The sequence below is a fragment of the Echiichthys vipera genome (genome assembly GCF_963691815.1).
Source record: "Echiichthys vipera genome assembly, chromosome: 15".
NCBI classification, from domain to species: Eukaryota; Metazoa; Chordata; class Actinopteri; order Perciformes; family Trachinidae; genus Echiichthys; species Echiichthys vipera.
In genome coordinates, this window is record NC_139840.1 from 12,779,898 (window position 1) to 12,804,439 (window position 24,542).

The following is a 24,542-nucleotide window of genomic DNA, read 5'->3' on the forward strand; positions in this document are numbered from 1 at the left end:
GGAACTTTATACTGTAGCATTTTTTATTTTAGCTAAAAACTTTAAATCTCAAGCCCAGGCTAAGATAACCCTGATGACATCTTTGTGCAATTGTTTATATGAACATTGTACTGTGAATGTATTAACGAAATATGATGGTAGGCTACATCCAAACAGGGATAGCAAGAGTACTACTAGAATATTTTACTCAAGTACAAGACCGATACTTTGAAGACATTTTACTGAAAGAAAAAATAGTATATGCTGCTGTTATGTCAGTATTATGTAAGTATTTAGGCTACAAAATAAAGTGAATAAGAATAGCAGCATAGGCTCTGTCTAAACCTGATCATTACAACCCGCACAGAGAACACAGCTCGGACAATATAACACAAACATGACACATGCCACAAATAAAAGGAGTAAGACATCGCAAAAAGAAATACACCACATCAATTAAAAAACTTCTTATAGAATCAACGGCGAAATAAAACATCAGCAAAGCAGACAACACCGACATGTGTGAACATAACATCATAATCATCCACAAACACACAGGGCTGCATAGTTTTTACACGTGTTGTGCAGCACACATGCCCACTACGCATGCACGCAGCGCCATGTTGCCTAGCAACGTTGATGCCCTCCTAGAAAGGATAAGGTAGCTATCATCATGATGAGTGTCTCATTGTTTTCAATTGTCTGAAGACTGAGCATCATGTACCGCAAAGTTGGACTATATCCAGTCCACTCAGCTTCTCTGTCCCACTATAACCAGTCCACTCAGCTTCTCTGTCCCACTATATCCAGTCAACTCAGCTTCTCTGTCCCACTATATCCAGTCCACTCAGCTTCTCTGTCCCACTATATCCAGTCCACTCTGCCTCTCTGTCCCACTATAACCAGTCCACTCAGCTTCTCTGTCCCACTATAACCAGTCCACTCAGCTTCTCTGTCCCACTATATCCAGTCCACTCAGCTTCTCTGTCCCACTATATCCAGTCCACTCTGCCTCTCTGTCCCACTATAACCAGTCCACTCAGCTTCTCTGTCCCACTATAACCAGTCCACTCAGCTTCTCTGTCCCACTATATCCAGTCCACTCAGCTTCTCTGTCCCACTATATCCAGTCCACTCAGCTTCTCTGTCCCACTATAACCAGTCCACTCAGCTTCTCTGTCCCACTATATCCAGTCCACTCAGCTTCTCTGTCCCACTATATCCAGTCCACTCAGCTTCTCTGTCCCCCTATATCCAGTCCACTCAGCTTCTCTGTCCCACTATATCCAGTCCACTCAGCTTCTCTGTCCCACTATAACCAGTCCACTCAGCTTCTCTGTCCCACTATATCCACTATCATCAGTCCAATCAGTCTTTGTCCCACTATATCCAGTCCACTGTTTCACTGCCGCCTCAAAGTTTTTTAAACATATTTACGCTGAATGAGTCTCCACAGTGTGACTATGACAAAGATAAACATCCTCACACCTCACTGAAGGTAACAGTTAACGGGTAAATCTAAATAATAATCCGCCCTGGAGGATCCACCATGAACAATTTAGCATAAGGCAATTAGCCAGAGGAAACGTGCACCTGTTGGTGATTCAACACATGTTTGATGCCCATGGGATTAATTAAAAGGGATAAAACTACTTTAGTCACCTTTAATAAAAAATGAATATCAGTTTAAGTGTGCTATACTTATACTGTTGTTAACCACTTTACCTTGCCATCAGAAAGCCCTTTCCTTTGGCACTACATTTTCTGAACATATTCCTATGCATAAGCCCAACTGTGCTGAGCACTGTATTACTCTGTATTACTATTCCTTTAAGCGTTGTCAATTATATTCTAAGTTGTATTACTTACATATCTTTGATACACTAAGTGCAAAATCATGATTGATGGCAAAATAGCACAATGTAAGTACAGAAATCATAGAACACTTTTGCGTACAATCAAAATACGTTTTTCACATATGAACAGTTGAATAACGTGAACTTGTGATTTGAGAACTCTTCATGAAATGCAAACTGACATTTATGTGTTAAATCAGTGGAATAACTTTACACAAATAATGAAACCCACCACACTTGAGCCATGTTATAAAATGTCTTATTTATTATTTTATTACACAGCTTATTTGTTAATAAAACATCTGCAAAAAATAAAATAAACCTCACTCTCTGGATCCTGTGTTATAAGGGTATAAGCAACCAAGATCATTTTAAAGCACAAAAGCATCACTCAGACTTTCTTTGCATAGACTGCACCACCAATAGTCTCCCTCTGGCACGCGTGTCAGCTTAACAAGCTTGCGCAGTACAAAGCACTTTACTGACCCCATTTAATTTTCTATCCTCTAGAGTTTACTTACCCAGGGGTCTCTTCTGTTCAGGGTCTACTTAGTGAATGGAAGGTAAGAGCATGACTAATTGGGCTAATTGACTTGAACTCTTTTTGAGTATGATAGTTTAGTTGTCACTCTGCTGCATTTATGAACAGTTTAATACAGAGTTTAGAGGGGCATGTCAAACCTTTGGAGAAAACATTACATATTTCAGTTTTCCTTGTGGTGTGTTTTCTCATTTTCAACAAAAAGTTGTTGTATTTACAAGTAAAAATGTATTTTTCCAAAAATACACCATAGCTGATTGTATTCTTCTGAATTGACTAAATGATGAAGAGCACAAAAGGTTATGAGCTATTTAGCTGGTCCTCTCTGGTGCACATCAAATTATCAAATGCCATAATCCCTACTAGTAATCCCTCAAGTAATCACCATAATTCATATTTTTTTGAGTTCATTTGAATGTCAGTATTGATTTACACAATCAAGTTTTGAGGAACATTATGAAAGATGTTTTCTAATCATGTTTAGAGTTGTATTGTCAGATTATAGTTGGATGAACGGTGATTATCAAAGTGTCATTCTTTAATCCATATAATAAAATCGGCCCTTGCATACAGCCTTTCTATCCAGTAATCCCAGGAAATAGTCATAGGCCCAATCCCAGTCTCCACCCTAAATCCTGAACCCTCACAGACTCTATATCACCCAATGACATCAGCACAATTGATGAACTGGTTCAATACATTGACTACCTCAACTTTTGGATGTCACACAACAATTGCAATTAAACTAAGACAAGACTGAGATTTTAATTATTGGAGCAAATGCCCAGAGAGAGATACTGTGCAATCACTTAAAATCCTTGGCACAATATGCCAAGCTCCTAAAAAAATATATAGACCCTGATTTGAATTTTGAGTACCAAACCAGAAATGTCACTTAAACTGCCTTATATTACCTTAGAAATATTGTTAAAGTGTAGTTGTTTCTCTTCCAGGCAGATACTAAGAGACTAAGGCAAGCATTGCGTGCAGGCTTGATTACTGCAACACTCTTTTTGCTGGTCCACTGAAGAAAGTTTTATATAAATGACACCTAAAGTTCCTTCATTGGCTACCTGTTGGTGGTCAAATCATTCAAAGGACAAGCACCTGAATACTTGTCAGACATGCTCTCTGTGTATGAACAAAAGGCGCTATATAAATAAATAAAGTTTAAGTTTGAAGTTTAAGTGGCTGAGTTTGAAAGGCTGTAAGGGCTGGAAGATGGTATGCATAGAAATGGAACAGCATAGTGAGTCTAAACATATGGTATTGCTGTGGTTACCTTGACAACGTCAAAGCATGTGATATGTAATTGTGGAAATGTAATTGTAAAAATTAGAAGAAATGGTTGATAAATTAATAGAAAAAGTGTGCTTCACTCCTCTGATTTCATGCGTCTTGTTGTTGTTTCTATGTAAATTCAAGATCCCAGGCTGAACAGCCATTTTACAGGTATCCTTTGTTACACTTTAGGCTTCCCCGGTAACACCGTTGTTTTATCGTCAGAGCGCTATGAATTGTGGGCAATTCCCTCAGGCAATGTCTGCAGAGATGCAGACTTATGGAAAGAGCTTGAAATGTGTTCTATGGAGCCCTCGTGCTCTGGATTTGACAGTTGGGACAGCCCTCACAGCCTTATAGGGAACACGCCTCAAAGTCTGTGAGTCTGTGAGTGTGGAGATTGGGATTGGGCCATATTCTGACCTCAACCTGTGGCTCTACGTCATATACAGAGAAACAGAAACAAGGTTACTCAGTATAGTCGTACACAAATACATCAAAAGCATTCATTTCATCCAATCGAAGTTGCCAGCAAACTTCTGTGTAATCAAATTTCATCAAAATTTAGATTCAGAATTCGATTTATGTTGTCATTTAGCTTTTAGTTGGATTCGGATTACACTCCAGAGGTAATTAAATGTGACTGCTAATTCAAGTATGACTGTGGGTAAAAGTTTCCACCTCAAGAACGCACAAAGAAAGGGAAATATAGAAAGTGTCACCATATCCAGTGTCCTGACAAATCCTTGCAGAAGTTCAAGTGATGTACCGTCTGACGTGGAACAAAAAGGCTAAAATCTGATTTGTTTTAACTCTAAATCTTGAATAAAATGACAGAAAAGCAAAATACCTTAGGAAAAGAACTGCATTTTCCTGTGTGATGTGTTGATCAGAAGGATGTTTGAGGATCAAGAGGACAAATTCACTTAAAAAGATTTTTTTTGAATCTCAAAGTTTCTCAAAGTAAAGGTTCATATTTAAGTTCACAGTTATTCCAGAAATCCAAGAAATCGGAAACTCCTTCCAAGATATCAAGTGTATCACTCTCAAAGGGGTCTTTAATTTCACCTCTGTCCGTCATTATCTCGTTATTTGAACGTTTCTCAGTTGTCCTGTCCTATTTTAGGCGACTTAAGTGCAGCATCCTTTTAGAAGAGGTCTGGAGAGAGCAGTGCCTGTCAGGTGGCGTATTTTAGTTTAGGTGTCTGTGAATTACATGGGATACTGGAAAGAGAAGGAAACCCAGTTGTAGTCGTGGTGCCTTGGCTCTCCACAAACATCGGGTCCAGGCAAGCGACTTTGGCAGCAAAAAAAGCATGAATACAATGAAGCACGGCAAAGAGGTTTGAGAACTCCAGCTCCTGAAAGAGAAAAGAAAAAAATCAATGCTCAAGTCACATAGAAGTAATTCATTCCTTGACATGCATCATTAAATATCTCTCAAAGTGAATATACCTTTGCTTCAATAGATTTGGAGTCTTGATTTTGGAATAAAAACTTTATCTTGCTTTTTCCATCATCAGATGATCCTTTTAGTTGGGAGAACTTGTATCGCCACAGGACTGCCTGAAATGGAGAAATAACAGATTATGAGTCTAATGTTATCACAACTATAAATCTGTATTTACTGAATGCCTTCTTGTGTCACTATTTCATGAATAATTCACATTAAAAAATCCACATGGATCCTGTGAGAAATGGGACTAGTCAGCGGACCAACCAGATAGAAGTTGTTCTGCGCTATAAACTTGTTATTTTTGCCATTGGGAAATTTAACAAGCCTCAGCTACTTCACCTGGAATAGGGAAGCTTTACTGATTCAGTTAGTGTTGAACTGGATAAACAAATGCTGCGCAGTGAGCCAGACGACAGTTTCCGGTCTGACTCCTCAGGTAGACAGCTGGCCACGTTTTCGCATGAATATGTATCTGGAACTGTTCCTGCCACTGCAATAATTACTGTGACACCAATCTGATTAATTATGGCATAAGAAATAATGTTTAGCATACCATACACAACAAGTCTCACGGGATATTTGGCAGAAAGCAGATCATAAAACATGAAAGAGTGTCACCTCTCCAGCTTTCCTTTAAAACCCCATCTGACGCTGACAGAGGTGCAGGATCGCCATCTCCTTCATGTCAAGCACAAGCACCTACTGTAATATTATATATATATTGTGGCCTACATGGAAAAAGTCTGTTCATTTTGTGTCCTCATAGGGTTAAATTCTTATGAGGCTTTGCACCTGCAGGGCTCAATTTTAATTTAAAGTGTTATGCTATCTTATATTTCTACTTTTTAGAAGGAAATAGTGCACTCTATGTTTTACTTTCTGTGACAGCTGCAGATTCTAGTTACTTTGCAGATTCCGATTTCAAATGAAAATACAAACAACTATAATGATTTAAATAAATACCGTATATTGATACATTGCTATAAAGTTATCCAACAATATAAATTAATTAAGATAATTAAGCTTCACTTTGACTTGCTGCTACAACATTAAACTAAGGCTAAACCATTAAAGGATTCTCTGTGTATCTTTCACTGACGGCTGTAGGTGAGCTGAAGACAGGGGAGGGACTCGGGAGCGCACATAACATCACCTCCTTTGGACTTTCCCGGAAAATCTGTGAAAGTCTCCGAGACCGAGAAAGCATGCTTCATTTTTAAGTTACATAAATAACCCCTTCGCCCATTTGCAATAAAAACAATACATGTAAAATGTTACACACAGGACCTTTAGTTTGAAAAAAAATTAAAATTTTAGAATATTTAATAAAGCACTGAAAGTGGCAATTCTTATGTGTGATAAGTAATTTTTACTTTTAGTTAGGCCTGCACAATAAATCATTTTTTCATTTTCATGGAGAGATCAACTTGCGCAAAAAAACGCATCCCAAAAAGCACCCAGGGACTTTTTGAGTTTGAGTATGCTTCAGAAGAAAATGGCACTTTAAAATGTAACTATCATTCTCGTTTTACCTTTTGTGTTCAATAATCAACATGTTGTTGTATTTTAGCGGTATACTGAAAGCAGCACAAAGGCAGAACTGAGTGCACGTTAACATCAGCTTCGTTTATTGCAAGTAACATCGTTATCGCGATACGCAACAAAGTATATAGCGCATATTTTCCTTATATGGTGCAGCCCTTCTTATTACTATTTAATAATTACAACCATTTATACTGTCCGAGGAAATCATGGAAAGAACATGTAAACTCCACACAGACGGGCCCCAGACGGCTGGCAGTTTCAAACTCCTTTCTTGTTGTGCTGTATTTTAGGCTTTCAAATATTATAAATAATCATGCAATGTTAGTAATGTCCTATACATTTAAAAAACAACAACAATTGTGCTTTATATGGGAACGATAAAAAACAGAGCCATGGTGGAACATCTCACTGGGTCCTGAGCCAGCAGATTACAGCACAACTTGTTAAACAGAGTTAAATTTGTGCTCTTTCCAATTTAAATTCTAACATGCTTTTTTGAAATGTGCCAATAGCAGCTTTTAATTATAAAGTTATCCCACCCAGTGTATTGTCTGCGATTACAGTTTACATATGGATTGTGTTTTGTGCATTTCTTTCTGTACACAATGTGCTGGCAACATTTCTTTTGCCCTTGGGGGGGACATTGTTGCTCCACATTGCGGAGATTAGGGCCAAATTCTTAGAGAACAATATGGCAGTGATTTTGTCCAGCTCATCCACATAATGTAATGTGCACCAGTGGAGTAGTCTGCATGGCTCTGAACTGCAGGAATGAGTGAGAGGTTGAGCTGGGTGGGTGGGAACCAACCGTCAAAACAAATGTGCTCATACTCCTAAATTGCACAGTGCGGAATAAGTAAGTAGCACCAAAAAAAGAAAAAGGGAGACTGAGGCCTCATGATTAGTTTTATCTCACTGTGTACAATACAGTTGTCTGATATTGCCTACTGAAAGGATCTCTCTTCCATATTTGTATTGATGATAAAATACGGTTCCACACTTACCTTTGAAGCTGCATCAAAGCACACAAAGCCCATACTGAAGTCAACTGTAAGTCCCATAAGTTGGCTCTCCATGATACAGGCATATGTTTTACACTACAGAATAGGAGAACAAGATGTTACCCACAATAGCTACACAAGGACACAAAAGCTTCTTTTGCTCTGCTGAAAATGTCACACGAGCGTTATCAATCTTTGTACTAAAACGACTGAGCTGGAACTGTGCGCTAGATTACAATCATCACAATTCCCTGCACGTTGCCTACTGTTCAGGTACAGACCTGTATCCTCTCCACCTCCAGGAAGGTGGCCATCTGAAAAGCCTTTTCCCAGATCAGCAGCTCGCACTCCAGTTCCACGCTGAAGAACATGTCCTCCCCGCTCTCCGTCTGGACGCTGAAGCAGTGCTTCCTCTTGTCTAGAAGGTCATTATCCTAAGATAAGACAGTACGGCTGCCATGCTGATCAGGTACAGACGGGCGGAGTGATGTGGAGGCAAGACAAAGCAACGGCAATACAGTTTCCTGAAGCTAAAGGGAGGTTTATTTACTCTAACATCAGAGTAAACACTGCAGACTTAGGAGCACTTGAATTATTTTACTCTTTATCTTCCACTTACATTAAGGTAATGCATTTATATTTATGCAAGCTGAACAACACAATGTTTTTTCCTATAATGGATCTTTTCATAGCTTTATGTAACCTAATGGCACCCAAGAATTGGTATTGCAGAGTAGGTCAACTTGTATCTGATTCCATATATCAATCAATATTAATCAAATTTGCCATCATTACTTTTGAGATAATAAATTGCAGATAAATTCAATTCAAAGTGACCTCAAACCTGCAGAGAATTAACAATACAATCTGGACAATGATTCTGTGGGATCAAAGTAGAACACATGCAAATAAATCAGTGTGTTATATAAGTGCAGTTTTTCTACTTTGTATTCTCCCATTGTATCCAGTGTGAGCAGGGTTGCTCCTCTAAATTGTTAAGAAATTAAATGGAAGCTGCCGCCTTACCTTTAAAATCTTGCACATGATCTCATACACAGTAAAGCTTTTCTCTGCTCTGGTCCAGTCCCATGTTGTCACCTGAAAAAACATTGCACACAATATATGTTTGATTAGAAGAATGGCTCTATTAAAAGAACAGAAGGTAGTACTGACCTTGAAAGTTAAACTGATGGAAATACTTTTAAATAACTACATTTGACCATTTGCAAACCCTATCACCTTTTTTCACTGTTGCTACACTTGCCCTAGGTTTTCATGTTACAGTTTACAGTGAATATATTGGCAGATTTACCCCTTTTATTATTATTATTATTATCCCAGGGTCCTATGTGGCCAGGGTGTGTTGATATAAACTAACATTGTGAGCGACTGGTAAGGGCTATCTTCACATTGCAAAAGAATGAAGCAAGGTGGACGTTTCAAATTCAGCTTGAATGGTAAAAATCCATTAAGCCACTATGGAGATATCGGTGTGTAAAGTCAAGAAAACTGTCTTGCTTAAGGAATAACCCATAAAATGCACTTGCCAAAAAGTGATCATAACTCCTACTTTATTACTGAAAGGTTGTTTCTGCCTCAAAATGACTTGATATCATTAATGAAGGTTGCATTTGACCATTACTTTTGCCCATCCAGTACTTTCACATGTTGAAATCCCTTTAAGGGCACACAAACACTGTCCATCCGTACCGTGCCCCATGCGTTAGGGTACTTGTCCCCCCCTCTCCCTCCGCGGTCCGGGCCTATTTGTACTCACACTGCCTGGGCCATGGCGTGAATGCTTCTTGCTTTGTTTACAAAAGCGCGCGGCCGTTTGGCCACATAATGGAAAGCAGCGCAGAAAACATTGTAACATTTTTGGCTTTGTGGTTTTTCTGACCAAATCTGCAGTAAACACTTCACCTCCACATCACACCAACGCGAACCTTTCGCCGCCATTGTTTTAAATGTCCGCGCATGGTCCGTCCTTTTTTCTATGTCTGAACAGGCGCACATAAAATTATGTCAGAACCGCAGTAGGCCTCATGCTCGTGCTGGAGCTCGTGCTGCTGCTGGTGCTCGTACACGTGCGCACGCTCGGGCATGTGCACACTGCTTTACAAAAGCCCACCTCTCCCAAACGGGCCGTGCACGGCAAGCGTACCGTGTGGATGTATAAATTGGCTGATACAGCTTTAACAGGATATGTGCGCTCCTCTCGACAGAAATCAGTTTTTTAGATCACTTTTTGGCACGACGCCCACCTGCTGTGCCTAGTTACGGTTGCTAAGCCGTGATTGGACAATCCCTGATTGGGGTCAATTATTGATGAATGGTTTTTGAATTGAAAACTGTCATCTTGCCATTTGAAAAGAAATATCTCCAAGCTTTAGGTAACTAATGTTCGGTAATGAAGAAGCTTGTCACATTGTCTGAATAATCAGGCGCCTATATTCCACCATCCACTAACATTAGCATATTCCATTTATATCAGCACATTTGAGTTGAGCAGGCAATTCCAGTTTGCTTTCAATCTTTCCATCTCCAGTACCATCAACGGCTTATCCCTCTTGTCATAATCACTTAAGTGGCTGGCAGAATGTAAACAGATTTAATGATCATCATCAATCAATAGGAAGATCAATGCAACACAAAGGACTGTGAGTGAACGGGTCCCCTCCTCTTTTTTTCCAAAAGGAAAGCAATTTCTCTTGAACAATGCATTAACATTGGATGAAAAATCTCCTGTGAAGTTGAACGACATTCAATTCAAAACACATAAGTTTGACGGTTTAAAGAAGACATTAGTGTGGATCAGGTGAAAACTTACAGGAGGTGCTGAAAACTTGAAGAGTGAGGAACCCCTCAAAGCAAGGAACTTTGGTGAATACATTCGGTCCTGAACGGAGTCCTGCTCCTTCTCGTCGACCCAGCCCATGTAGATAATCTATCAAGCAGTGAGAGACGTGTGGTTGAGGGACGAGGGTGTGGAATGTACAGGGTCAGAGCAAAAGCAGAGGTGTATGATTTAGAAAAAGCTCAAATATATTTTTATATCATCAAGTCAAAATACTTCTCTCTAGGCCCTTAAAACTTATTTTCTCAATCAGTTTTTTTAAATGAGCAACAGGGTCCTACATGAACGCAACATTTTCTGCCACAACCAGGGCTATTGCCATGTTGACAGTGGCTGATGTGAGCTAATTCCTAGGTGATCCAAAAATGAGCAAATAGGTGGAGCTTGGAAGGAGTCTCCCATGACTGCACGGAAATTAGCTGTTGAAACCAAGGTATGGTGTTTTGTACCTTTTTTGTACTTGGATTTTGTGGCTGTAATCATGTTTATTTCCACTGTAAAGTTATGTTTTGGAGCCAGCCTCAAGTGGCCATTCATGGAACTGCAGTTTTTGATGATGTCTGTTTTTTCCAGACATCATCACTCTTGCTCATTTTTTTTGCAACATTGCCAATAATAGTCTAATAAACACAGTATGTGTCACAGTAATGTGTGTCTTCATACAACATCATATTGCCCATCACTACATGAAGTTGAGTATTCAGGAGAAAAAAAAGGGGAAAGAAGGAGAAAGAAAGCAAAGTGACATGGAGTGTAGCCCACTGTCAGTATTCGTTAAATTCAGGGTAACTGCAAGCCATGTAAAATGTTTGCTTCTTTTTCTGTGTGGAGTTCTTCGATCGATGACTAAACAAACGAGTGAAAGGCTCGGGACAAGCAGGTGCAGCTCGTACCGCTTTTTTAATTATTAAAATAATTGTCAAATTAATTCACATGTTTTTGTGCCGCTAAGTAACAAAGAAGGAATCCAGCACTGTGCGTTAACTGTCTTCAGTTGTTTTTCTGATCATTTCTCAGCAGATAGACTTTAATGATGCAAACATTCTCTTTGTGTTGCAATACTTGGCAAGATTGTACTGTGCCCCCTTCTCTGAAAGACTGACCTGGATAGATTTACTTGCGATTTTGTGAGATGGGGATTAAATATAGAAATTACAGTCAGTCAAAGCAAAAAAAAAAAAAACCTAAACCAGCAGCAGGAGCTCAGCTGCTGCCTGGAGAAACACCTTACCTGCTGGTTAACTGGAAAGTTTCGGTTAATCTTCTTTACCTGTTAAAAATAACAAGAAAATCGATAACTCATTAAAATATCTCCTGCAAACAAACAGACACCAATTACTGGCAGAATGAAAAACAGTTTTGGGACCCCGCAGGGACTCAGAATCAGTGACAATGTGTCGAGGAACAAATAAACTATGAATCACAGTATCTGCTAACACGTTAACCACAGCACTGAATTGAATACCGTTAAAGCTACTTCATTTATTCAATGCATGCAAATTACAAAATGAGATAGAAAGTCATTTCCACAAGCACCCAAGGCTCTTCCTAAAAAAAAAAAATCCATTTTCTCTGTGATAATAAAAGCGGAGAAACTACTGAGAGAGCAGTCAGGCTTTAAATTAAAACATTCTGCTCAGATCACAGGTATCACTTGCTCCTAATCCACACTATACTATCAATATATGCTTTCTGAGCAGCAGGACACCAAATTAAGCCATCCAGACCTGAACCTGTCCACCAATAGAGGCGAGAAAAAGTCTACTTGTTTTGAAATGTTACACAAGTTTGAGCCAAGGGAGGAAACTAGATGGGCTTTTTTTTCTCCCAGTGGAGGAGCTGACACGAAACGGCCACATAACTGTCACGGTGTGAGCAGGGTTTGGATATACGGTAGCAGTTGACAGTGGGTTTGTTCAGGTTGTTGTGACCAGTCACAGTGACTCCAGGTCTAACCCACCTCTGACATAAATAAGGAAAGGCTGTGGGCTCCAGTTCTTTTTAAGTTACAAAGCAAATCATCTTATACTCTAAAAATACATACAGCATACAGAACTTTAACTGGAAAAGTATCAAAAGTATTTGACAGTTATTTCTACAATTGTTCAATTATACAATCATTTTTTATGTCAAATCGTGTCAAAAGTTGAGTAAGTCTTGACCACACTGATCTGATTTATACGAGACTTTACATTTCTAATCATTCATAGCTGCTTGTCCCCATCAGGGTCGCAGGGGGGCTGGAGTCGATCCCAGCGTAAGGCGGGGTACACCCTGGACAGGACGCCAGTCTATCGCAGGGCACATAGACAAACAGTCACACCTATGGGCAATTTAGAGTCATGAATTACATTATGTTTCACCCCTGCTGCATTACGGGGAATTTGGACCATTTGGCCACTGACAGGCTCAGATTTTTATTATGTGTCCGACTTTATACATAGGAATGAAAGATGGTGAAGTCTTGTTATGGATTCTCTCGAGGTGACCTGTTGCCAGAAGACAGTGGTGTGGAACAGGAGTAAGAGAATTGGAGACAAATTCTAACACTTGCAGATCATCATGGCTGCAGTGACTATTTTGACTTCTGTCATGACTACTGCCAAAGAGTGGAAGAAATCCTATACCAAAGCATCTACTCCTAGAGCAAGTTCAAAGAGTGGAGAGCTGGGGACAGAGCTAAAGTAATGTTATAAGCTAAAGTCACTGTGTTGACCTGGCATCAATTCACATCCAAATCACAACTGGATATGCACAAATTCTTTCTAGAGTGTTGTCCGACCTTTTAAATAACAAGATCTAATATTAAAAAGGAAAACTGACAATATGCTAAATAATACAAGATACTGAAGAACAATAACATACTGATTAGATTTTTTTTAAAGAATGTAAACCATAACATGAAATAAAGTTTAAAAAAAACTTTAAAAAAAAAGCACATTTAAAAGCATTGAACATTTAAAAGCATGTTGCTAAAATGACCTAATGCAACAAGTTTAAAAAAGTTCAAGTCACATTTCTATGCTAGCCATTTTGAATATTGCAACACTGATGCCCCTTTCTATATAAATCTTGTATTGTATTTTGTAGTAGAGATGTACAGTATATATAAACTATACTGAGCCTCTTTGGCACAATAACTTCTTTATTTCTTTTATTGTAATCAATTCTTATCTTATCAGAGTTATAAGCTAAATTACAACAGCAGCGTGGACTAGAGGCATTTTTCAGGACATTTGAATAACAGCTAACAAAGACAGACTGGCTCTGCAAGAAAAGAATGACCCTACTCTTAATGAGGTCCTTGATATTCATATATTTTTAGCTGTTTGTGTTATTTTTGGCCACTTGTATCATGTGCAAGATTCCCTGTTTAATAAGCAGGGCTCATTAATTCATTTTTTAAAAAGGTCTATCTATGAATATTTATTTTAACTTTCAAAAAACATTATGAAAACAAGCCCCTCAAATACATTCTCTAGTTTTACAGTTGATTGTTTTTTTCAGGTCTTTGTGGGGCTCTGGCTGATCCTCAGCATGATAAATCAATCAATAAATCACTCCATTTGTCCCAAAAGGGCAGTTGGTTGTGCAGCAGCAGAAATGAAAACACAAAGCACAAAACAAATCATATAAACAAATGACGCATTAATCACCAAACTAATTTGCAAATACGTATTAATCTGGAGCCTCTCAGTTCATTTTTGATTTCCAAGGGGCGTCATCAACGGTGCGGACCAAAATTCCTGTGGACGCAATTAGATAGACCAACAACCAATCAGAGCAACAAAACGTGACTCTGATGAGCAACAATTGAGGCAGTGCTTGGTCCGTTTTGAAGCTGGAAAACAGTGGTGGCTGGATCACAAAATTTCTCAAATTACAGCTAAACTCTACTCTAAAATGTGTTTCTGAAAACATTTTAGGCAATACAGTAACAGAATCTTTATTGATATTTGATCATGGTTGCCAAGTTTGACAGCTTGTTCTGAGTTTCGAGAGCCTAGTAAGTTGCGCTGGATGGGGAACACTGTTACATTAGCAACTATGACACTTTTCTGTCAGTCTTCGTCTTAAACCTGCTCCACATGAGATAAACGGTTGTGATTGTCGCAGGATCTGGCCGGCTGTAAATCTGTCTGAATGGGAGTAGGGCCAGACGGAGCTGCCAGAGAAAATTAAACATGAGCTTGGCAGATTCATCTGGTTTCCAGTCTAGGGAAATTTAGTAAAGAAAGCAAATAAAAGTTTTTAAATCCGTTTTATTGCTTTTTTTAGCCAATCTAACAGCATGGCTCTAGGTCTGTCTCACTACTTCATTCTACACTGAAATATCTCATGCCATGAAATTTTGTACAGGCATGCATGTCACTAGAGCAGTGTTTCTCAAATGGGGGTACGCGTACCCTTTGGAGTACTGCGGGGGGTACATGACAAGTGTTAATTTATAAAATATTGGTCATGCATGACTCCTAGAATAATTATAGGATAAGTACAATAAAAATTAAAATGTAAGTTTGATTAAATCCTGTTTGTCATTTCGTAGGAGAAAAGAAAAACAACGAAACTGTATGGAGCCATTACAGACTTAATGAAATAAAGCACTAAGATGATAAACCACCGCAGCCAAGCAGCTGACACAAAACCAAAATTGTCCAAGAGACCCAGAAAACACAAAAGTAAAAGGTAAAGGCTGCCCGGGAGACCTTTGATCAACCAAAAGGCCTGAGTCACAACACACAGCAGCCATGGTATACACTAGGAAACAGGCAATTTACAACAAATACACAAAGTACTGTGTTTGTCGCTACACTGACAATAGGGATTACCGCAGCTCTCACTACCTCTGAATGTGAGCTAATGAGTCAGCCCAGAGCACTGGAGACTCAGGGTATATGAAGACTCCCCACACCTGGGCTTAATCAAAGCCAATCAGTGCCACACACACCTGACTGCAGTGAGTTGATTAGTTCACCACTTTCACTGAAGCCAAAAGATTGAGCCCTCACAATTTCATATTCAGCATTCCTAAATGCCGTCAACTGTCGCACCAAACGCAATCACGATTTGTGGTTAAAACGTACCAGTAGCATGTGTTTTTGCATTTTAGGTGTTTTTCAAACTTGGTTAGTAAATCAAGACACTGATGGTGCTTCTTTATAAAGGCTTTTTTTCTACCAAAACTGTTCTTTCATGGTCAGGGGGTACTTGGTTGAAAAAAATATTTCAAAGGGGGTACAGTAGATAAATCCTACAGAACCATGAGGTTCACACAGGTTTTTAATTGAAACAACACTCAGCTATTGACATTCCGTTCATGCCCCCCTTAGGATGAATTGCAACAGCTTTGGTGATTCCTTCACTTTTCATCTATCGTCATCATCTGTTCAAATCTTTGTTTTTCCAGTACCTGGAAAACTTATGATGAGCTATTACCATTAGCTTCAGTTGTGCTTTATGTTTAATGTTAATTAGAAAATGTTGCATGCTAACGCACTACACGAAAGTGGTAGACGGGGTAAAGATCATACCTGCAAAACATTGGCATGTTAGCATGTTGACATCATTAGCATTTATCTCAAAGCACCACTGTGCCAAAGTACAGCCTCACAGGGCTGTTAGTATGGCTTCAGGCTCTTTTCAATTTTCTTGTTATGTTTCAATTCTATTACTGGAAGCATGTGTCTCATACGACTCTTTGATATGAGCTGACCGTGAACAATGTGCTTCTACTGTGTGCAGCAGGAAACGTAAAATCCAGAACATCAAATGGAAAGGATGCCCAACAGCATAGCATTCAGGTGACAATGACTGACCTACTTTTTGAAAACGAATCAAGGTAATTGCCTGAAAAATACTGATTGATAATGGACATCACTAATGGTTCAATAACCATACTTAAATTATATAGGATTTATAATTAGGCATGTGCGTCTTACATCCCTGTAGGTTGCTTGCTCGCTCACACTCCTCGGTATATGTAGAATGTATGTAGAGAGAAAAACACTCCTTTGGCGAAACAATTCTGGCATTGAGCAATCAGTGTTATGCTTAGTCTGAACACAGACACACACACACACACACATACAAACACACGCACCTAAATATACTGATAAATGTGTCAAAATTAGACACTGTCAGTTTTTGGATGAGCCACCACGCATGATAGAGCTTGTCAGCAGTATTTGTATTCAAACCCCCCTTTTGAGCATCATCACCCATCTGGAAACACGCTTTGTTTTTTAAAAAAAAGCTAGAACAATATGCTCACAACAAGAGATAGAATACAGCATTGTTACTTCTTTGTTTTTGCTGCCTCTTGCTATTATAATTGTATAACATATTATGTTGAATTATAGATAATGAGTGCATGGGGCTTGGCTGGAGGGAGAAAATGTAGATCAGCACAGTAACTGTTATTGCGATCCTCTTAGAAACAAGTGTGTGCTTAGAGTCCAAAAGACATTAGTATGTGTCTACTTAATGCCCTGACATTTGCAAATTGACTGTTAGACGATCCACAAATTGAAAGTCTTTTGCATTAACTACCGACCTAACATCTTATTGGTTATTTCATACTCACATTGTGCTTTGTGAGACTGGAAATGTTGTTTGCTATTGCCTGAAGCCAGTCCAAGCAGTCTTCAGCTGTGGGGAACTGTATAACTCCGCTACAAACGCCATCCACAGCTATGACCTGGAAAGCATTTTTCCTGAAAGAATAACAAAAAAAAAAATTATTGGTTGATATTACATTTTTTGTTAGCTTGTGAACTACAAATTAAATAACGACCGTACCTCTTCATTGATTTACGACATTCAGGGAAGCCATTAGTTTCCATTTACAGTATATCAGTAAGGAATGAGCAATGACTTACAAAGCCTTGAAACTTTCATGTAATTTCCTCAATTTTAATTTATTTTCAGGTGGTCAAAGCCATTATTCATTTCATCACATTGGCATCAAAATGTATTAACTGACAGCTTAAGGAGGAGGGACTGTTTTGCTTATTTAATTGTTTTTAAAGGGGTTTAAAGATGAAGGATGGCAGTCAGCTCCATTTGAGCCCATTTATTAAGAGATCCTAACATCACAGGCCTGAGCCTTACAGGGAGATACCTTCTCGACAAATAAGAACAGACACCACTGACCCTTCAAGATGAAGTCTTGTCGCTCACCTGCAGATGTCAGAGCCCGGGTTGTACTGCGACAGGTGTGAGTGAAGCAGTGGAATAAGGCGCAGGTCCACCCATCTCTTCTCCCAGCGAAGCCCCGGGGACGTGGGCCAGGACGAGCAGGACAGCGTGTCCTGCAGAAGTTGGACAAGTAATTTAGAGGAACTTGTCGTTTTCCTACCTTGCATAATTAAAACAATCATCATGTCAACAGTCCTGCTGCAGTTGTCGTCGCTGCAGGTACAAAGGCAGGCAGAGCGAGTGTGTACTGCAGAGGAAAGCTGATTTGCCCTCCTCATAAGGTAAAGATAGAGCATCGCGGTTATCAGCGAGTGACAGTAGCATGTAAAAAACTATGTCACCAAGAACGCTGCAGCATTAGAGGGACAGTTAAAGAATCAGTCAGTCAAAGAAGAAGCTAATGAAAAGTACCGTGTTGTTCGGATGGTAGTTCAAATGCAGGCCGCTATCACACAGAGGAGAGGAAGTCCCACTACTCTGGTCGCTGGGGATGCCTGAATGCACAGCAAGGACACACACAAAAAAGGCAATAAACCCTTCAAACTCAAAACAACGCCTCCATCTATTTAAAGGTTTCAAAACGCAGTGAATCACGGACAACACAAAGTGTGTTCCTTTGTTCTCCTCCAGTGTGGATTCCTGTTCTGTGCCAATTTGTATTCAGTTGACTGGTTGGATGGCCAGTCAACCTGGCCTATATACGTGTATGAAAAGATTTTATGAAAGCTTTCATGTCTGATGACGGGGCTAAATCTTTCCCACGGAACAGCAATCAATTGCACAATGAACAGTGTCAATTCTTTCTGTTTAGCATCATTTGTAAAGCTTGAGATTTGTCCATTCCTCTCTTTTCCCCCCTCTTTTTAGCACAGCGGCTTCTTTATTTAGTGCTCGTCAAAATGAGTACAAGAAGTCCAAAAAGGGAAGAAACTGAATTTATATTTCTTGTTCTCAAAGTGGCTCTTCAGGTTTGAGCTTTTGTCACCAAGACAACCAATCCTAGACTGAAATGAATACCAGCTATAAGACTTCACTGTGGTTATAGTGATTATATACTTTAATTGAAGAGTGTTTGTAAAGGTTTCTTACATGTGCAGTCCTCACACAAGGGCAGTTTCAGAAAGGCTGGAGTCTTCTTTAGGAAAGACACGGTGAGAGTTACTTCTTCACCAGCATTTCTCAAGACCTGAACCTGAAAGGTAAAAACGGCAGAATATTTCCATTGCAGGAGCTGTAAACCGTGAGGTTTTCAGCCAATAACTTGTTGTGATGAAACATGATGTGCTAATCTCTAAGAGTGGAAAGGCCAGATTACAGTTTTAAATAGACGTGCGTATGCATATCTCGCAGTCACATTTTTAAAAAAAGCATAAAACAGACACAATTGGATTTTCATGTCAAAAAGATACAAATCGTAAAGCAATCATAAGCTGTTTAAAGAGCTCTTGCAAGAAAATATGAGATACGAGAGGACAGCTTACCACTTCCTCGTGGCGATAACTTCTCACGTTTATTCCGTTTATCTGGAAACAACAGTAGCAGGGTTATCCTAAATCATACTGCTGGCATCATATCTCTATCTTCAGAATGATGAATGAGGCAAGCACAATAACTGTTACGGTATTTGCACTGAAAACAGTAAACAAGAGTCGCATCCACAGTTGCCATGAATATAGAGCGTCTTTGGCTGGATTGTAAATGTTTCCTCTGCATTAGATGAGCTGAGAGAGAGAGATTCGGTTTGCCGGAATACATGTGACAAATAAAATACTTGGGATGTGACATTTACCTGTAAGGTTGCAGTTCTGTGGACATGCAGCTCATGGATTATTAAAGATACAGTATGTGTTATTTTGCAGAAAAGAACGTGTAACCAAGAGTTTTATCATTTTACCTGAAGGATACTGTCTCCGATGAAAAGCAGCCCGGAGAGTTCAGCTTGAAATAAAAAAAATCTTGTTAGTGAAAAAAACTAGAAGAGTAAAATGGACAGGGATGTTAATCTTTAAAGACAAGAATATACCTTTTTGTTCTTTCGATATTTTTGATATTACAACAGGGATTTTATGTTCTGCTCCACCCTGGGGAGACAAGTTAAATTTCATTAAATTACATAAGGTATCACAAACCAAGAAAGAGTCCAAGACTTCTGACTTCAGTTAACATTGTTGTTGCAATTTGACAAGATCATGATCAATAACACTTGTTCAGGCTTAATTTAAAGCAGCTGGGAGGAGCAGTTTAATCAGCTGGGATCTAAATTACCTTGATGCTCAAGCCAAACCCTCCAATTGTCTGCCTCCTGATCGTTACAGTCCTCTCCTGGAAGAGATTCAGTTAGAGCAGAGAAATGAGTTCAGTTCAGTTCCTGTGGGAGTTCTTAAAACACAACGAGTGGGAAGCGTTGTTTTTGACAGAACTCACATTTAATAATTAATGAACTACAGTAAAATTACAATTACAAAGTTACACGTCTTGATTTTTTCCTGTAAAGCAAAAAAAAAATTTTTTTTTAGTTTGTTTACAGTTTACAGTTCAATCAAATGATCCTAAAAATCCACATGTGATTTTTTTTTGTGTGTAAGTTTTTGTTGTCGCTGTTTTTTAATCAAAAGCCACATGGAGGACTTTGCGCTAACTTCAAATGTTCACCTTCCATTTTCAGTGTGAATAAAAAGGAATAAAAACTCCACATTGGCATATTTTAAAAACATCATCAAAAATGGACTCAATTAATCCTTCTGACAATGTTACTATAATCTATTTGTATTTTTTTCAATTATAATCTGGGTTGATTATAGCTATTGTATCTGATGTAATTGGGACTATGTAATCTGATTACATAATCCCATGTACATGTAACCCATTACTACCCAACCCTGATAGTTATTAGGATTCCAGACACAAGCGCTCCCTCTATTTATCTTTAAAGATTTATCCATCAACGTCTTACTGAATGAATGATGCCTTTTTGAGAGAGGTTGTGGACTCGAGCCTCCGTGTAGGTTTATTTATGAGAAACAGTGAAATTATTAATGTGAAGAAAAAGTTCTCAGACACTATGACAAGTGTGTCTTAAAGATTACGCTACACTACGATGCAGTGAATCACTATTTAATAGCTACATTTGATTCACGAGGAATAGATTAACTGGTGTCGATTTGTCATTTAACACAGACAGAGAGTCATTCTCTCAGTATCTTTGTGCTGTAACCTTCATGTAACTCATTTCAGTGTATGAATATGTGAAGTGCGACACGGCGGAATTTCGTAATTATGAGACGGACTGGAGTACTTACACTTGAATAAAAAGGCTCTCCTGACACACAGATGACATCTTGTTCTTGAATGGTCAGAATATCTTTGGCCAAGTGCAGTCGAATATTAAATGGCTCCTCATTACCTTCTTGCATCAAAAAAATCCCAGTCTTTGTCTGCAAACAGTAAGAAAGTTAAAATGATTCATCATCCCTCCACGACTAAATAAACTGGCCATGAAATGAAATGTCATGAAGAAAACTTGCTGCAGGAAGAACATGGAAATTAGGACTTTCCTTTTTTGTTGGAACAAATAATCTTATTTTGCACTCTGAATAATAAGCACATTTAGGTTTTAAACAACTACTGGTAAATAGCTTCAACTAATGAGCAGACCCTGTGAGAAGCAGTTTTTATGAGATCTTTATGTGTGCTTTGTCTTTTTGTAGACATTCACACAGAAAAAAATGTCAAATCTCATTTCATCTACGTGAGAAACTGGAGGATGATGGCAAATTAGGATCCTGTGAAATTAAGTGGCTGAAACCAAGTTCACCGTCCACATTTGAATTTTCCTGCTTCATACAAACAAGTGTGAGGACTGTGTCTGATTCCAGTGATCCATTTAGAACATAATCTAATCCGCATACATTTGCATTCTGCATATCCCTCCTCATCTATGGCTAATTGCCATGCCTGAGCTGTACTTGACTTAAAAAGGTCTAAATAAAAGAAGCACCTTCACCTGACACGACTGCTAATAGAAAAAAAAGAAACCGGTGTCAGCATCCTTGTCACCCAGGATATGCCACTCATCAGTTAACACGACAGTCCCAAGGTTGCTATTGTTAGACGGAGTCAAACTTGAATCAAAGTCAGTTCATGGAGCATAATATCTTTTGCCCGTAACGAAGAATGTGAAGAAATTAGTCTCTGCTTGCAGCTACAGTGTGAGAAATGAAATGAGGGGCACATTAATTCACATTATTTGAAGTAGTGTGTGTGCGAGAGTCATTAGCCGCGCAAAATGAGGTCAGTAGTGCCATAACTGTACTGTATAAAGCTGGTTCAGACAGGCCCTATGTGGCTAAACATTGATTGACCTGTTGTAGCGCATGCATTGTACACAATTAGCCTTATCTGTGATCCTATTGTAAGTTTGCTCTCCCCTCCATTATATATCTACATAATCGCCTCTGATCTGATAGCATGCGCATGACTCTTTCTCTATGCAACAAGGACATCTCTATCTAACCCAGGGGTGTAGTACTGAGGGGAGTAGTGGAGCTACATAGCCAGGGTCCCATACACGAGGCGGGCTATGAAAAGCCTGGTATGAAAAGTTTTATTATTATAAAAAAATTAGTACATTAGCCTGACAACATAGGACCTTGCTAATTGTGCTGATGCAGAGGACTTCAGGTGAACTCTGAGGCAGTCTTGTCTTTTAAAAAAATGAAGGTAAAATCAGGCTACCAAAATAAAAAAAAAGAAAGCTATTGAGTGAGAAACAAAAAACAATTGAATGGAAAGCAACATGCTAGCAGCGTTAGCCCCCGATCAGAGAGCGTGCATTTTGCAGGTTGCAAAAACGAGGTACACTGTATTGCCATTTTTGTTAAACATTCTCTGATTAGACCTTGGCAATCACCGAATAAACCCTCCTTAGCCTAACCGTTATTTGCTGTGAAGTTAAATGACGTTAGACGCTTTTCCAAACCAAGGCCTTTGGGGCAATCCTGCAACAATGCGAGGCACATAGAGCGGAAAAATGCAAAACTATTAAAACAATTACAAAAGCCGCCCCCAGGCTGTGAAAACGCGCTCTGTCTGAACCAGCCCCATAGCTTGCTGATAAATGAAGTGGCGCTGACCTCAGTTAGACCAACAGCCACAAAGAGTGGGTCAACTGCAGTTCCATCATCTCTACCCTCTCATGTTACTGAGGATTTCAGCTCATAAAGCCACTTCAAGCAGTCATTTACTGCAGTTTACACTCAATGGAGAATTACACTTGCATCAAGCCTGTTTTATTGTTGTTATTAAAGTGTTGAGTCAGTCATGTGTGTAGGTGTAACAATGGATATATTAAAAGAGGAGGGGGAGCCACTGAGGCTGCATATGTACGCAGCATCAGATGTATGTGCTGTTCTAGCCGCGTGCTTTCAGCGATGTTGTTTCAGGCACTTGAAAATGCCAAAGGCTGTTTATATAATCATAGTCGATACACTGTCAACATGTTACTGTACTTTGATTGAATCCTACCAACCTCTTCATTTGAAGTCTTGAAATCCATGTGCTACTACGCAGTGAGGGATACTGCAAGGGGAAAAAAACAGATCGAGTTAGACTGTGGAAGAACATGCTTAATGACACGTCCGACTCACTGCAGCAAAAAACGTCCAGCCAATATTAACTAGCATTCTTAGCAGGGTACCTATTTTCATTATAGTCCTGTCCGTCTCATATATAACTTAGACAATGGAGAGATTTCTTTTCATTGAAATGCGCCTCTTGTAACTCCACTTAACGAGAAAAAAGCTCCCCATTGAGCAATCTTGGGAGAAAACCGGAGACCATTAAGTGTTAATGAATAATTTATTACCAAAGGTGAGAACCCAGGTATCCTAATAAATGTTTCAATACAGAATCCCAGAAATGAACTGTGTTGCCATATATGATGCCTCGTCAGAGAGAGAGAGCATAAAACTGGGCCAGTGGGAGGAAATACTGCAGTACAAGAAAGGTAAAAAGTGACTTTACCAATAAAGTAAAGTAGAAAACAACATGCACTCCACTTGCTTTGTCTCCCAACAATATATGCCACATTACAAGCCTTATTTACATACATCAGTTCCACTCAGTTTTAATCAGACGTGGCTGCTACTTGACATGACAAAACGAGTACAGAACAAATACGCCTCACACTTGAATTACAGAACCTGTGCTTCAGAGGTAGTAGCAGATTCACCTCAGTAGAAAGGCCCCCAGCTCTTTGTATGGTGAGATCTAGCCATCAAGCGGTGAGTTGATCCCTGATCTGAGCCTGGGCAGAGGGGCTCTCCGAATCATGGCTGTCAGACTTGGGTGGTTGGAGAGCTGTGCTGTCACCTCTCCTGGCTGGCTGTGGGTGTTGAAGAGCTGGTGCTGAAGAGCAGAATGAGGCAATTGTGTAGTGAGGATCCACTCCTCCTGATCGGTGGCCGTGCTGCAGAAACAGGAGGAGGATGTGGTTAAGGAACAGTATCATTCAGATACCAAACAGACTTGTGGATGAGAAGCCGTTGTTCAACACGAACAAAATAACAACAGTTAGGTCTTGAAAAAAAGCTCAAAAACAGAGATTAATATTGTTGTTTGAACGCTTCTGACTACGACTGAAAATATGTAATGTACAGTTGCCAGCAACACAGATGCGTGTAATGTCAATATAGCGACAGCATTTATGTGGGATGTTGAATCAAAAGCAATTCACAGCTTTATTTCCCCCAAAATGCACCTGGTACAAAAAAAAATGGGATTGAACAGCAACTCAAAACTGTGAATCCCATTCTTCAGCCTACAAAGAAGG

General features: G+C 39.3%; 1 protein-coding gene across 2 annotated transcripts; it reads right to left on the bottom strand.

The window, feature by feature from the left end:
• Nucleotides 1-4,835: 4,835 nt before the first annotated feature.
• sntg1 (syntrophin, gamma 1) lies at nucleotides 4,836-23,267 on the bottom strand (the record flags this gene model as incomplete). Of its 2 annotated transcripts, none has more annotated exons than XM_083928299.1 (17): nucleotides 4,836-5,018; nucleotides 5,113-5,223; nucleotides 7,663-7,755; nucleotides 7,941-8,093; nucleotides 8,686-8,757; nucleotides 10,490-10,606; nucleotides 11,748-11,786; nucleotides 17,100-17,229; nucleotides 17,696-17,826; nucleotides 18,125-18,207; nucleotides 18,803-18,905; nucleotides 19,195-19,236; nucleotides 19,608-19,651; nucleotides 19,737-19,794; nucleotides 19,979-20,035; nucleotides 21,013-21,147; nucleotides 23,241-23,267. In XM_083928299.1, 17 exons carry the CDS (start codon nucleotides 23,265-23,267, stop codon nucleotides 4,836-4,838), a joined length of 1,578 nt encoding a protein of 525 aa, XP_083784425.1. The 2 variants fall into 2 exon arrangements, with proteins under 2 accessions (XP_083784425.1, XP_083784424.1); XM_083928298.1 differs by having other exon boundaries at nucleotides 23,226-23,267.
• Nucleotides 23,268-24,542: the final 1,275 nt, after the last annotated feature.